Genomic DNA, 15,486 nt, shown 5'->3' on the forward strand with positions numbered 1-15,486 from the left:
TGGCAGTCCTAATCCAAAGCCATCTATGGCTCCCACTGCCTGGAGGAGGGAGCCCAGCAATGAGGAGCCTCACCACCAAGCCACACCTGTGTCTCCAGCCATTTTTTTGTCTCTCCTGCTGTCCCCACACAGAAGCCAGACCAGCTACTCCTGCACACACACATCAAACTTGCCAACCTTCAGAGCTGTGGTCTTGTGTTCTTTTCCATCAGTTATTCCTCCAACATATAATTTCTGAGAACTTTCTATATACCACACACTGTATTGAGAGCTAGGGATACCATAAAGCCAGGAATGAACAAACAAAAATCCCTTCCTCCAGAGTTTCAGTCTAGTGAGAGGAAGAAATCAATAATTGGCATTAAATGGGTACACTCTATGGTCTGTTAAAGGTGATGGTTGCTATTCAAAAGAAAAAGAGAGAAATGTGGAGGAGGGCAAAGAAGATTAGAAATGCCCCAGTGGAGGGGAGAGCAGAGAGAAGTTTCCAGTAGCATGGCCAGGGGAGGTTTTATTGTAAAAGTAATGTTTGAGGAAAGAGCTGAAAGAGGCGAGGAAGTGAGTCATGTGCTAGAGGAGGGCTAGTGAGCCAAGCAAATGGGCCGCCAGTGCAGACACCTGAGAGAGAGGATCAGGAGTGCTGGGGTATTATGGATGCTTCCACTTCCGGCCAAGATGGAGGCGTAACAGGAACCAGATTTTCCCTCTTGCCATAATAACTTTAAAAAAAAAATGTCCAAAGAGGTGAGGCAACACTTTCCAGACATTAGACTGCAGACACCTGAGGAGCAGACCACTGAGAGAAAGAACACAAGAGCTGTGAGTCATGACAATTAGTCAGTTGATAGCTGGAGGGTTTCTAGGCTACTGCCCAGGAGAGAGGAACCCAAACAGAGCCTGGCAGTCTCGCTGACTTGAGGAGACAGAACTAAGAATTCCAGGAGAACAAGGAGGCCAAGTTAGAAGGCAGAGTACCAGAGAAGAGAACTGCAAGGAGCTGTGCACAGCACCCCCTAGGACTCAGCTGAGTATTTTTCAGAGTCTGTTTACCTGAGCATGACCTGTGAAGGGCATACTTTTGCTCAAGCAATGCCCATGGATCCCAGTGCCCACACCACTTAGCCTGGGACTCAAGACCTGTTCCTTTCTCTGTTCCCCACCCGTTATACACCTGCCCCTGAGCTCCTTACAGTCCTATGCATTTCCTGCTTATCCATTTGTTCACTCATTCATCACACTTTTTATTGAGCCCATGCTATGTGCTGGGGACAGCTCTAGGATTTAAAAGTGCCACTTACCTCTAAAGAGAGTTTGAAGCAGCGTTCAGCCCTGTTTCAATCATGCAAGCCTTCTGGGATGCCTGACTGTGCATTCATAGCCCTCCTAGCATCCCATGCTCTCCATGCTGGTGCCTGCTGTCAGAAGGGCCTCCTGAACCTCTTTAAGAACCTCTGGGGCCATCAGCACAGCAGCCTGCCTCCCTTCCCTCTTCTCCTGTGCCAGTACCTGCCTCTTCATGGAAGAGTTTTTGCTTGATGAAAGATTTTTAGGTTTAGCCTATGCACCAAGGGAGTCATAATCTCCCAGCCACCATGTGGTGCCATCTGGGGTTCTAGTCAGGGAGCCAAGCCAAGAGGGAGAATGTGTTCCCAATTTGATGTGCCAGGACACCTGCCTGCCAGCCCAGCCTTCTGTTTCCAAGGTCAGGGGCATGGGTGGTGACTCACTGGCCATCAAGGGTCGTTACAGCTGGGAGGAGTCTGGGAGACTGCCCCATCCAGTGCTCCTGCCACACACACACACACCGTTTTACAGATAGAGAGGAGGAACCAGGACACAGGGCCAAGACCCCTCTTTGGTCTCCTAGCTGCTATTGCAGTGCCCTGAGCCCACCTCCTGGGTAAGTTGTGTATTGTGCGTCATCTTGGTGGCCTCTGAGAAGGCAAAGCTTTGTGAGAGTCTGTTTGCCTGAGCATGACCTGTAAAGGGGGTATGCTTGCTCAAACACTGCCCATGGGCCCCATGGCTGGCAGAAGGGTGCCTACAATACTTAGGCTGGGACTCAAGATCTGTTGCCTCACCTGTTCCCCACCCACTCCATACCTGTACCTAAGCTCCTAGCCATCCCGTGCATTTCCTGTCCACTTTTCATTTGTCCGTCCTTCATCGCACAGCTTTTTATTGAGCACCCACTACATTCTGGGGGCAGCTCTAGGAGTTGAGATACAGTTGTGAACAAAGCAGACATCCCATCCCAAGTCCAGATTCTTCTCCTCCTCCAGTGCCTTACCAGTGCTGCTTCCTCCTTGAAGCCTTCCTGGCCTTGATAGCAGTGTGTAAGCTCAGCCAGCCGAGGCCAGGACATTAGTCCGCCTAGAATGGCTGTTTTCTCTTTTCCTCTTCTGATAGGGTGGAGGGAAAGTGTGGGACTACAGAGTTCCATCATCCTGAGCTTGGATGCCAGTCCTGCCAGCCACAATGATAACTGTGGCCTTGAGACTCAGTGACTCACCTATCTGAGCCTCACTCTCCTCAGCCCAGAAATGGGAAGGTGACTACCTAGATTGCCCCAGGTGGGAGCCACTGAATGCCAGAGCAGACCCATAGGTACTTGGCCTTGCAGCAGGACCAGAGCACAGCACTGCATCAGCCCTAGAGCCTGCCAGTGCCCAGCTGAGAGGTGTGATCAATGAGTGAGTCACAAACTTCTGACCAGATGAACAGGCACAGGTGAGCAAAGCTCAGGACTCCTTGGCCCAGGTGGAGTTCCCTACCCTCGGGCGCAGTCTGGGTTCTGGTTCACTTGTTCCACCTCTTCAGGTGCAGAGAATCGGCTAGTCTTCAGCTAATGGCAGTCCACACTTCAGGTTCAGGCAAACCCAGCCCTGTGTCATTAATTCATTCTTTATCCCCACTCCCCATCCCATTCCCCTTTCTCTGCAATAGGTGTTCTAATGAGTCTAATTGTACGTTTTCATTTGTCTGTAGTTTTGCAAAATGTGCATCATTATTGTGTGGACCTTCCTTTGTTTTGTTGGAGGTTTTTTTTGTTCGTTTATTTTTGCTTTTGGATTTTTGAGACAGGTTCTTACTGTGTAGCCCAGACTGGCATAGAACTCACTATCCTCCTCCTCAGCCTCCCAAGTGCTGGGGATTACAGGCGTGAACCACCATGCCTGGTTGTTTTTAATTTGTGTAAATATATTGTGTTATACCTGTGTCATCTTTTTTCTTCCTTGTTTAACGAAGCAATATGCTGCGAGATCATTCTTCCATTGCACCTAATCTACTGCTTCAGATTCTGTGTGTCTGTTTGTCTTCCTCTCTCTCTCTCTCTCTCTCTCTCTCTCTCTCTCTCTCTCTCACACACACACACACACACACACACACACACACATACATACACACACACACACAGTCTGCCAAATGTCCCCTTATGAGAATTTCTTAAGGCTGAAAGCAGGAGTGAAATTCTGGGTCAGGGGACTTGAGATGCCAGATGCCATCCAGAGGCTACTCCTGTGACATTCCACCAGGAGTGATGCAGTCCCCGGCCTTTACACTGCCAACACCACCTGGACTAGCTCTACTGCTCATTTTTGTTATTTGATAGCTATAAAGGGACATCACTTGCATTTGATTTTCTTTAATTTCTAATGAGACTAAGCATCATTTTTGGTACTTCTTGGCTTCTGGGTTTCTTTGTTGTAACTTGCTTTTTTTCTGATGGGGTTGTCATTTTAGTATGGCTGACTTTCAAGGGTTCTGTGTCTAATCTGGATATGAATATCATGTTGATTTCATACCTTTACAAAAATCTTCTTCCATTCTGTTTTCTGTCTGTTGACTTTGTCCCAGGCATCTTTTGTCTAACAGAAGTGTTCATTATTGATAGAATAAATTAATCTTTGGCCCCACAGTGGTACTTTGAAAAGGAAGCCCTCGCTTCCTTTCTTCTGCTATTCCCCCTCCTAAAACTACCTCCACTTCCTTCAGTATATGGGGTTTTCTCACCTTCAGGCCTTGGCTTGAGATGTTCCAGCTTCCTGGTACACACTCACCATCTCCAGCCTTCCCTAGGCTGGCTAGTTCTTCTAGCCCTTCTGGACTCACTTGAGACACCGTCTCTCCTGGAGGCCTTTTCTGGCCCAGGCTGGGATAGATGCTCTCCAACCCAGGGTCTCTGCCAATCAGGGCCTTCTGCCTCTGCACTGTGGGTATCTCACTGTGAGCCTGCCTCCTCCACCAAACTGTGAGCTCCCCAAAGGTGGGGCTGAACCTTGGGAATTGTTTTTTCCTGGCCTAGGCCTGACATCGCAGGTGCTCAACAAATGCAGAGGTCAATCCTGGCCACACACTGTGGGGTCTAGCACATTCTTCTTCTAAGTCCTGCACAAGCCTTTGCTTCTCTCTGGGAAGCAGGCTTAGCACAGCCAGTGGAGTAGGGGCAAAGTTGGGCTCCATACAGGCTGGGGGTGATCACAGGGCTGGCATGGGAGAGGAGAAGGGCTTCAACACTGGCTGGAGCCTCCGAGAAGTCACATCCAGTGGGTAGGAGGCTGGAGTGTCCAGGGTTAGTATCCCTGCAAGGCTGAGTGGCCCCCTCCCCTCAGGACAAGAGCCCCTTTTCCCTTCACTTTCCTGCATCCCACCTCTGTACCCTCTGGCCCTACTCCAGAATTCCAAGCCAGGGAGTTTCCAAGACTGGAGAGCCTCCTGCCCTTGCCAGCATCTTCCATGTAACCTGCTGTGGCTTTTGGGAGTTTGAAAAGGCTGTGAAAAACCCCATCCCTCAGTGTGGGGTGCCCACAACTAACATCAAGATTTGTTCAAATTCTGGGTGGGCAGAGAAGGGCAGTGGAAATCCCATAGCCCTGCTTCGGCTGAATTCATTCGGGATCTTGCACAATCACTCCTGTTTTTTTGACTCTGGACCATGTCTGCCCATGCAGGAAATGTAGCTATTTCTACAGCCACACAAAACATAATGCAAAAACTGTCTTCTCCCACAAGGACTTATGGTGGGGGCGGTCTTGGTGACGATTAGGAATTTGTACCAGAGAATTTTTCTAAGGGACTCAAATTGAATGTTAGGCTGCTCCTGATCTAGGGCATCCTTAGCCAACCTTAGGTGGTCTCTCTCCATCTCCAAGTCCCTTCAGGTGCCCTTCTTCTCAAGGGGAAAAGCAACCATCACCTGCTATCTCTGGCCTCTCCAGGCTGCCCCAACTCCTGCCTACCCGTTACCCTTCCCCAGTAGGCTAAACCTGGTTCCTTGCTACACGGAGATTGTCCCCTCTATAAGAGAAACTATTTCATATACTACAAACTTTATCCCCTTTCACACTGGAGAAACTGCAACCAAAGTCACTGGGGGGCTCCAGCATAGGACAGTGCTCTCCTGGGTCACCTGTGTTGTGAATCACCATATCTGACCATCTTGCATTTCCTATTTATCTGATCTGTGTGTCTGTCTGCTGGGCACCCTCCTGCAGCTGAGCCCCTCGCCTGGCACCCTGATGGCTGCTGTGCCAGCTGCCTAATTTGAGCCCTGCCCCTCCCCCAGGCCAATCTGCAACCCACCCTGGTGAAAAGATTCCAACAGATTGCAAATTGTATGTGTCAGGCTTTCGGGTCCACTGGTCAGCAATTTGGTTCTCCTAGTGGAGACTAATCTACTTAACAAAAATAGAACATACAGTTAAAGCAAAAATTAAATAGTTCTAGTCATAGGGTTGCTTGCATTTGCAAATGACTAGGAAAGAGGGCATGGAGGTGGAAACCTGGGAGGAGGCCTCAGATGCCTGGCTTCATAGTTTCAAAGGTCCCGTCTTCCACCTACTGGAACCTGGGCAAAGATGTCACCCACTGGTCCAACCAGGTCTCTGCTGACTGTGCAGACAGGAGTGGCAGTGCCATTCCTCCACCTGTCCTAACTAGAAAGCTGGGGCTCATCACTCTAGTCTTCTGCACAGAGCTCATTTTCTGTTCAATGTCTGGGTCTTGCAAAGGGAAGGTTGGAATATCCTTAAGAACTTGAGCTTAAATTTGGACATCTGGAATGAGGTCCACCTCTGCTGCCGACTGTTATGTGACCAGAGGCAAACTCCTGACCTCTCAGCCCTCAGTCTCCTCCTCTGTAAAATGAAAGTGATGGTGCATACTTCATCCCATTGGTCTGAGAATGTGTTAGTAAAGGAGACCCCAGGGTGTGGGGATCTTGGATAACACACACAAGTGTTTCAGCAGAGCTCAAATAAAGGGCAGACCATCTCTGCAGCTTGTTTCTGGGCTTCTTGTTGTTTTGTTATGGTCGCTGTTTGGGTTTTGCAAAAGGAAATCTAAGGACAGAGATGAGAAGGGACTTGCCTCAGGGGCCCTTCCTAGGAAATGGCCAAGTTCAACCTGAGCTGCTAGCTTCCCGGTTTGAAGACGCGGGAAAATATGCTATGTTTGCACTGATTCCTGGCTCTTGTTCAGAAAAACGCTAAGCTGTCAGGAAAAATGAATCTATTTCAAGAGACAGCGGTTATTTTGTTGGTTATGATGTTGCTATTTTTGTCTGGAAAAAAATGTGTCTCCTTATAACATTATTTCAAAGAAAAAGTTTTTAATAAAATTGTCTTGTTATGGAAATAATATCTGCTCATCTTAGAATATCAGAAAGTATTTAAAAAATTTAAAAAAAAAGAAAAGAAAGAAAAACCATAAAACCATAATCACACAACTCAGGACTAACTACGGTCAACACTGTTATTTGGTAGAAGTGATTTTTTTACATAATTGTAAACACACTGTATGCACCATTTTTATCATTTTTTCTTTTATTATTCATTCTTATATTAGTTAGGATAGTTAAACTGGCTGCTATAACAAAGCTATGTCAGAATTTTAGTGGATTAATGGGTAAAAATTTATTTCTCTCATATGCAAAAGGCAAAGTTGATAGTTCTGGCTGGTACACAGCCTTTCCACTGTGATCACTGGGCTCACTGGTGATCCCAGGCTCCTCTGCCTCGTGTCCCCATTGTCCCCTAGGTCTCAGTTATAGTTGGCAGCGTGAACATGAGGGAGCTAAAAGCCCTCGTGAGAGGCTTGCGTGGGCCAGACCTGGAAAATCACGTGTCACTTCTGCCACACTCCATGGCTAGAACTCTCACAGGGCCTCACCTAACTGGTGAGGTACCTGGATCATCCAGCCCTATCCAGGAGGAAAAGGAAACAGTTGGTGAACAGCCAGCCAGCATCTGGCACAAGCAGAATATCACTTCTTCCAACCTTGTATAACTTTTATATATAATCTTCAAACCTGTATGTCTTCAGTCAAGCCACCCCTGGTTACAATCCTGCCATGCCTCCCACTGCATTCAAATTAAGCTCAGCTTCCTTGACAGGGCCTGGAAGGTTCTGCATGACCTTGCACCATCCACCTTGTTAATCCCATTCCTTGCTCACATCCTCAGTTACCACTTGAGACCTACTGGCTTTGTTTCAGATGCTCTGATTTCCCAACCCTCTTCCTGCCCCAGGACCTTTGTATCTACTTATGATTCCCTCTTCCCAGGACATTCTTCCTGTTGCTCCCCTAACTCCTTCAGTTCTCAGTGCAAATGCATTTCCCTCTAAAGAGCCTCCTTAACCCCCAGTATATATTAGGGTCTTGCAGTTCTCTCTCACAGCACGCTGTTGTTTTCCTTCCCATTACTTGTTACTGTTTGTGATACTGTTTATTCATGTGGTTATTGTTTAATGTCTGTCTCTCACCTCAGGCTGCCAGCTCTGTGCAATCTAGGACTGTGCTGATTTTGCTTGCTATTTAATCTCACGCCTGCCTGGCACATTACGGGAGTGCAACAATACTTGTATCAAGTACCATGATATTCCACCGTGTGCTTTTCCTCTGTTTCTTGGAGGTTTTGTTCCTGGCTGAGGCTCTGCTATTCTAAAAAAGCCTGAGTCTGCTCTTACAATACTGGAGAGAAAAGAAGGAATTGACCCCCATCTCCTGAACCACCCGCCAGCCTTCTTCTCTGGAACCCCATTCTCTTCATTGTACCTAGCCCTGCCTCTCAGCCTCTCGTAACCCTGTGGGCACATCAAACCCTCTGTAGGTTGAGGCCTATCAAAAGGAGTTTCATTGCGAGAAAACATTTTAAATAGAAAGCAAACTGTGGCCTCTCCTATAGCCCAAGGGGACACACAGGGGAAAAAAAGAGTATTTTTTCACCTTTGCAGAACCCAAGGGTAGATGTGCCCAATTATTTGATCTTTCTCTCTCTTTTAAGTCCCGCTGCCCTGGGGGAACAGAGGGCACCTTCTCCTTTAAGCCTGCGGGTGCGAATGTCTACCCTTGATGGCAATCCTGCTCTGCAGTCTAACCCCAGTGTTTGCAAAGGCAGTGTTATTCCTTTGAGAACAGAGCTGTCCTGTGTGGAGCTGAATGGTCCCAAGTGGGCAGAGACCAGCCAGCCAGCCATTAGCAGGCTGTCCCCTCCTCCAGCACCAAGCAGGATCCCCCCACACCCACACCCCTCAATTTCCCACTGCTTAGAGTCCCTGCCAGTGCACCGTCAGGGTGGATCCCCCATCCCCACCCTGCAGCAAAAGTCAAACACTCGAAGCACGCATGCTCATCCTCCCAAAGCAAACACGACGGCCCAGAGGCAGAGTACACTGCAGAACAAGATTCGGGAAGAAACCCTTTCCAAAATGCACTGAGAAGCAGAGCCTCAGTGTGTCCAGAGCTCCACACTGCAGCTACTGCTGCCTGAAGACATCACAGAGACCTCACACTGTCGCCTTCTGCCTCTCTGATCTTGTACCAGATCTGTACCTGGGTGGGGTAGGCCTGTCCCCGGCTGCAAGGTTGAAAAAGAAAACAAAATAGGTCTGACCCGTGAGATTAATAAATTGTTGCATTTTACTCATGTTTAGCAGTACAGATGGTGAACAATGAAAACAGAATCTTTCTGGGATTTTCTAGAAGGAGATCTGTAACCTCAATGTACACTTCCTCCCCACTGACATTTCTGGGAATTCCCACCTCATATAAGGATGGGATATTGCTGGTGCAAATTAACTGGAGGATTATATGATGAAAGTCACCCTTTATTGGGTGTCAATCTGGGGTACTATTTTTTCTTCTTTAAGTTTTTTGACACAGATTCTCACTATGTAGTCCATGCTGGCCTCAAACTTTTCATCCTCCCTGCCTCAGCCTCCCCAGTGCTGGGATTACAGGTGTGAAGCACCACACCTAGTACTAGTCCCTTTTCCTAATTGTCTTCTGTAGTTTTCACACGGTCCTGAGAAGTAGGCATTGTTCTTCCTGTATTCCAGATGAAGAACCGAGGCTCAGAAATGCTCGGTGACTGTCCCAGCTCAGATCATGGCAGTGTTTGACTCTTACATGACGAATGCTGAAACCAGTTTTTCCCTATGTATTTTCCATGCCTTCTGAAGATTTATCTGAAAAGCAAATGCAGCTTTATACTGAAGTGTTAGTTTAGGTTGACTTTTATGAAACAGGCTATTTTTTTTTTTACATTAGCAATATCTCTTCCTGGAGGAAAGAAAATCCTTACCATTTATCCACTCTGGGGTTTTATCTGCATTATTTTATTTTATTCCACATCTGTGATCATTCTTACAAATCCTAGGAAGTTATGTCAACGAGGCTCTAGTAAAGAGAATAGAAGCCACATTGGGCACTTTCTAGGGAGACTGAACACAGGGGACTTGCCACTTGTTGGAGTAGATGGAGAGGCAAAGCAAGGAGCACTGTCAATGAAGGTCAGATGCTACAGACATTGTGGAGCCCCTGGGGCTGGAGGAACAGAAAGGGAGATGGGGCCGCGGTGGTCTCTGAAAGGTTTCTATTTTCTTCCCTGGATGCTGATTGATAATGGAGCCTAACGTCCAGGGAGTTTCTTAAAATGACCACAGAGCAGATTTGGAATGTGAAATAAATAAAAGAAGTGGTACCCAAGCACCAGGTCTCTAAGGCCACTGCCACTGCTGTTTCTGCTGCTTTGGGGATCCCAACTCAGAGCACTGAGCAGGCAGCCAGGAACCCTATGTGGCCCCTTGTAGCTCTCTGTACTGTCACCAAAGCAGAAAAAAAGTAGTTTTTCCCTGATGCAACCTTTCTAACCTAGTCTAGTCTGCTAATGCTTCATGTTGGCAGAACCTAAATGGTACCAGAGGGCAGGGGATTCTGGAAATGTGGGAACAGCGTGCTGCCCACTCTCCTGGCCGTCACAGAGGCCAGAGGGAGCCAAAGCAGGCTAGTGGCCACAGGAACTTCACTCAGCAGGCATTGCCTCCTCCTATTACTCAGACCCGTTCAGGTGGCAAGGGAGATGATTGAGGCTGGGTTACCCAGGAAGCCAACTGGGAGGTAGCTTTGTTTGTAAGAAGGATGTCAGGACTTTCTCTCAGGAACAAGGCCTGGGGGATCCCAGAGAAGCAGGGCTGTGTCGAGTGAATGTCAAGTAGAAACAGGATACAATTGTAATGCCATGAGAACCCCTGGGTCCTGCAGTCCTTCTGAGTCATCCCTGGGAGCCCCATACCTGTGCACTGACCCTGTGACCTTTGTACAGACTGCTCTAGGGAGGGATCATCACCTTAACTGACACAGCACTCTGGGTGCAGGACAAGTCACCAACAGCCAAGATGCCTGACAGCTGGGAAGTGCGTGCCCACCTTAAGAGGCATCCAAGCAGCATCCCCACTGCCAGGATGGCAGTCGTGAGGGAAAGCCCAGAACTGCCCAGCCACAGCCCTGCAGCCACAAGATAGTCTGGCCACCTCTAGCCTGTCACTGTCCTCTCACACCCGCATTGCTGGCGCCAGAGCCTCCAGTCAGGTTCTCTGCTTCCACCTGTGCCCACTACCATCCATTCTCTCTCCCACAGCCAGAGTGAGCTGCTCAAATCCTAACCCAAATCATAGAACTGCTTTGTTAAGCCCCACCCCATCCTTAGTGGTGGTCTTAGCACCTAGAAACACCTCCAACCCCCTATCAGGGTCTCCAGGCCGAGTGTCACCTGGCCCCTGCCTACCTGCCCCTGCCCCACTCCCACCATCCTGGCCCTTATGCTCAAACTCTCCGAGTGCTTTCCCACCTACGCCTGGCTGTTCAGCTGCAACCTTTCTCCCCGCATGCAGGTTTCTGCTGTCTTGTCACCTCTTCCCTGAGGTCTTTCCATGACATTTAAATTGGCACCTTCTCCCTTCCATCTTTTTCACAGCCCTTCTTGCTGCCTGAAACGTCTTATTTATTGATGCCATGGTTCTGTCCACCTCTCCTAATCAGATGCGTACCTGTCCGAGAGCAAGAATTGGTATCTAGAAGAGACCTTGAGCTGGGTACTACTTGGGAGGTAGAGGCAGGATGGTCTCTTGACCTCGGAGTTTGGGGCCAGCCTTCAGGCAACAGTGTCCCCATCTCAAAATATAAATAAATAATAAAAGTCCTTGGCACAAGGTAGGTAAATATTTGTGCTGTGTAAGTTGACCGCCTTCTAAATGGAGGATAGCTGTTGGATGAACACTTTCTTGAAAATCCCCTCATGGGCAGGAAGCCCTCGTGTACTAGTCCCATCCAGGTTGCCTTGGCTGGGTCTGTGAGCCTCTGTCCAGTTGGTGATAATCAGAGAAGCAGAAGGGGCTTCGTCTGTCAGACCCATTAGATAGATGGTGACTCCTTTAGGAGCATCAAGGAAGTCCATTTCCTCGGAAGGGGGCTTCACGGGGCTTCATAGTCCCACCTCTGGTGTAGACCTCCATAGAGCAGTTAGCCACCTGTGTTCCCATGGACACTGGTCACCACAGAAGGAAACCTGCCCTTCTCCTGGAGTAGGTAGGACCCATAGTGGCTGGGGTTGCTAGGGATGCTGGGGATTCATTCATTCTGTTGATGTTTCTGAGCAGGGAGCCCACCTTGGTTTTTCCCTTTGCCAGCTGATGTCCCAAAGGAAGTGAAAATCTCCTTCCAAGGGTTCAAACGCTTCCTGATACCTCACACCCTTTCATTTTGGTTCCCTGCAATGAAAAGTGTTTCAATAAAAGTGGTTACTGTCATTTACCAAGTGCCTATTGTCTATCAGGAACTGTGCTAGGTATGTAATTCAGAGATGTCCAGGAACTCGCTTGAGGGGAGAGAGAACCCACGTTTATGAGAGGCAGATGCCAGCCTCCTTCCACCCTTTTACCCAAGAAATTAAGAAGACTGGAGAGTTACTATTAGTGGAAATAGCTGTTGTTGGTAAAATAGAAATATGACAGATCTTACTTCAGAATGGACTAGCTAGTTTTGTTTGAAAAGAAAACACAAAAGTGGAGGCTGATTGATGCTCACCTCCACTTTCCCCACTCCAGTGTCATCCATCTAGGCTTGGGCACCCTTCCATATACTTTTAATTTAATCTACAAAAGATGCTGCAGAATTATTCACATTGTAAACCTGGAAGTTTGGGGATTCTTCAAAATGTGGCAGGAGATTGGTAAATTAGTTAGATCTCCACATTTGTGGAAGGAAAAAAAAACACTCCTGGTGGATGGGGTGGATGGTTGCATTTTTCCCACCCAGGCAAAGTGGTCTATTTGCATCCTTTTAGAAGGTGTTCTGTAGTTTCCAATTGTCCCTAGAAATAAAATCACAGCTCCAGTCTCACCTTCCCTTGAAGTGTTTTCACACCTGAATACAGAATTGTGGGTGTCAGTTTCAAAATGATACTACTTACAGCTGTCTTCACTGTCTTCGGGACTTCAAAAAGGTGTCAAAGTGGCCTTGGAGGTGTTTCTGTTCTAAGAACAGGTGGGGGATCCCATTTGCTCCGAAAGATGCAGGGCCTCACACTCTGAGCTCCACCAAAGGGAAGATGCTCTCAGGCTTTCTTCTGAGGATTTAGTGGGATGGGAGTATTCGCTGTGCTTTCACCCTGATGGTGTGAGGCCATATCAGAGAAAGCGGGGGACCTTTAAAATAATTTCTTTTCCTAATTTGACAATAATGGAAAGAGAGAGAGGAATTTACTTCTGCATCAGAAGCAACATGCAATAGAACTAGCCTGGGTATTAAAATGAACCTTGGATTTGAATCCCAGCCTCACTTACTGACCTTGTAAAAAAGTAGGGGATGGGAAGAGTGACTCAAGGGGTAAAGCACCTGCCTATAAGCAAGTGCAAGGCCCTGAGCTCAAACTCCAGTACCACCAAAAAAATGAAAATAAAAAAGTAATTAAAAAGTGTGTAGTCTCTCTGTGTGTCTCAATTTATTGATCTGTAAAATGACTGTATCCCCTTGCCACTTAGGCTCGTCATTAAGTTGCAGTGATATCACTCATGTCAGTTTCCTTGCATGGTTGTGGAATTTTTAGATGGACAAAAAAGAGGTGACATCCCCTCTTTAAATTCCTGGTGTTTAGCCAAGCATATGGAAGGCAACAAGACAGATGTAGAAGATGACTCCATCTTCAGCTCCCAAGGTCCTTAATGAGGGGCCCTCTGCTGCCTGTGACAGCCGTCAGGTCTTGCCGGCTCTAGAAGCTTGATTTTGTGCCACACCATAGCCCAGTTATAATTGGGGCTGACGTCACCATTCAGGAAGAACTTACAAAAAAACATTCTCTGTCCTTAATAAGAAACTCTAACCTCCCACACATCTTTCTGGGTGGCCAGAGGACCAGTCTCTGAGGGCCTCACCTCTGCCTCCATCTTCCCTGGAAGACCTAGTCCCCATATTAACATAGGACCTATGGGCATTTAATAAATAGTCACAGTGACAATGATGATGCTTATCTTGGCTTTAATTCACAAGTGATAGTTCCATTATTGATTTCATGCTCTGCACAAGTTAACCAGATAAAGTCACAACTAATTTAAAAATAATTAGTTTGATTTTGCATCTGTGGTCCAATGGGAGTCTAATTTTTCTCCAATATTAATAATCACATTGTATAGTTAATGAATTTTGGTGAGCTCAGTAGTGTTTGGGCTAATGTGGCATTTCTCTTTTGTTCTTGTTTGTTTGTTCCGTTCTGTTTTTAGGGTCAAGTTGTGTTCCGGAATGGGGAGAGAATGGGGACCATTAAATTTACTCAGTTTCAAGGTAGGCTTTTGATATTTATTCTTTCTAGTTGATGGCTTTTGTTCTCAGGGATGTTGTGTTTCTGCAATAAAATATATCAAAAAGAAATGAAAATATGATGTGAGATTCCAGGGAAAACAAGAGAGAGTCAAGAGAAAACGCATCTGCAGAAAGCGCTAGCTCTCACTTACGTAGAATGTTCTCAACCGTGTTATGTTGCAAGCCTACTCCACCTCCGCACAGGACCCAGGGCCCAGAAAGGTAGGGAGGCTGGCAGTAAGTCAGCTGCAGTGTGCCGAGAAGGCTTGCACTATCACTGGGCTTGATTATAGAAGTGTTCGACAGACTCTAACGTAAAGAGACAACTAGCATGATGAGCCTTCGTGTCGCCGTCCCCTAGCTCAAACCATTATCCAGGTTTTGCCAGTCCTGTTTTATCTTTGCTAACTCCCATCCCCCCATGTTTCGCTGTCATATTTTAAAGGAGCTCCTAGACATTATCTCATTTCAGCCTATAAATACTTCAGTATGCATTTCTACTAGATAAGGACTTTTTAAAAACAACCACCATACTACTGTCATATCTAAAACATTTCACAACAGTCCTAATGGCCTTCATTCCCACTCCATGTCGATTATCTGAACATTTCAAAGCTTTCTTCAAAGCTGATGGCTTGCTCGTTGGAGAATCCACACAAGGTGTCTCTTCGTCTCTGTTCTGTAATTGTTGGACTTTTCTGAATGGGCCTCAGAAACCCCCAGACCAAGTTCCTTGTGTGATAAGGAGGAAACAGAGGCCCAGAAAGGGACTGTGACTTGTTAGAGTCCTCAGGACATCCCTAGGGAGCAGGGCTGGGCCTCAGGGCAAATCCTCAGTTCAGCCCAGTACAGTCATTAGAAGAATGGACATCCCAAACCACCAGATGGACCATTCATCAATGCAGGGTTTTTCCACATCTTGATCTTGTGGGAAATTCCACAAGGAGGGCAGTGCCTGCTGGGTTCGCTCACTTTGAGCAAATCCCAGAGTTCTAGGGAAAAGCAAGAAATTAAAGCAAGTTGTTCAGACTCATTCAGACAAATCCCACCAGACAAATCTCTCCTGATCAATGGGTAGAGGTGGTTTTCAGCACTATCACTTCATAATGCAATCTTGTAGGTTTCCCCATTCCTCTTCCCTTGGCAGATAATTGAAACACATGTCAGCTCTCTGGCATGCACAAAAGATGTCATTTTAGGCAAATGTAATTATTTTCCCATTTGTTAAGTTGTCTTCATTGGTTGAACAAAGTAAGCATCCTGGCAAAGATACGTACTTTTTTTTTCAAGTGATTGCAGCTAAATTCTCTTGTCACTTTTCCAGTTCTCAAATTATATCATTCGAAGAGAGT

General features: G+C 47.1%; 1 protein-coding gene across 1 annotated transcript in view; it reads left to right on the plus strand.

Moving 5' to 3' along the window:
* Gabbr2 (gamma-aminobutyric acid type B receptor subunit 2) overlaps window positions 1-15,486 on the plus strand; it is a 342,858-nt gene that overhangs the window by 227,466 nt on the left and 99,906 nt on the right. Inside the window, exon 8 of the mRNA XM_074051393.1 lies at window positions 14,056-14,116. Coding sequence (XP_073907494.1) covers window positions 14,056-14,116 — 61 coding nt within the window. The remainder of the gene's footprint in view (window positions 1-14,055; window positions 14,117-15,486) is intronic.

Source organism: Castor canadensis, chromosome 13, assembly GCF_047511655.1.
Source record: "Castor canadensis chromosome 13, mCasCan1.hap1v2, whole genome shotgun sequence".
In the NCBI taxonomy this organism is placed as follows: Eukaryota; Metazoa; Chordata; class Mammalia; order Rodentia; family Castoridae; genus Castor; species Castor canadensis.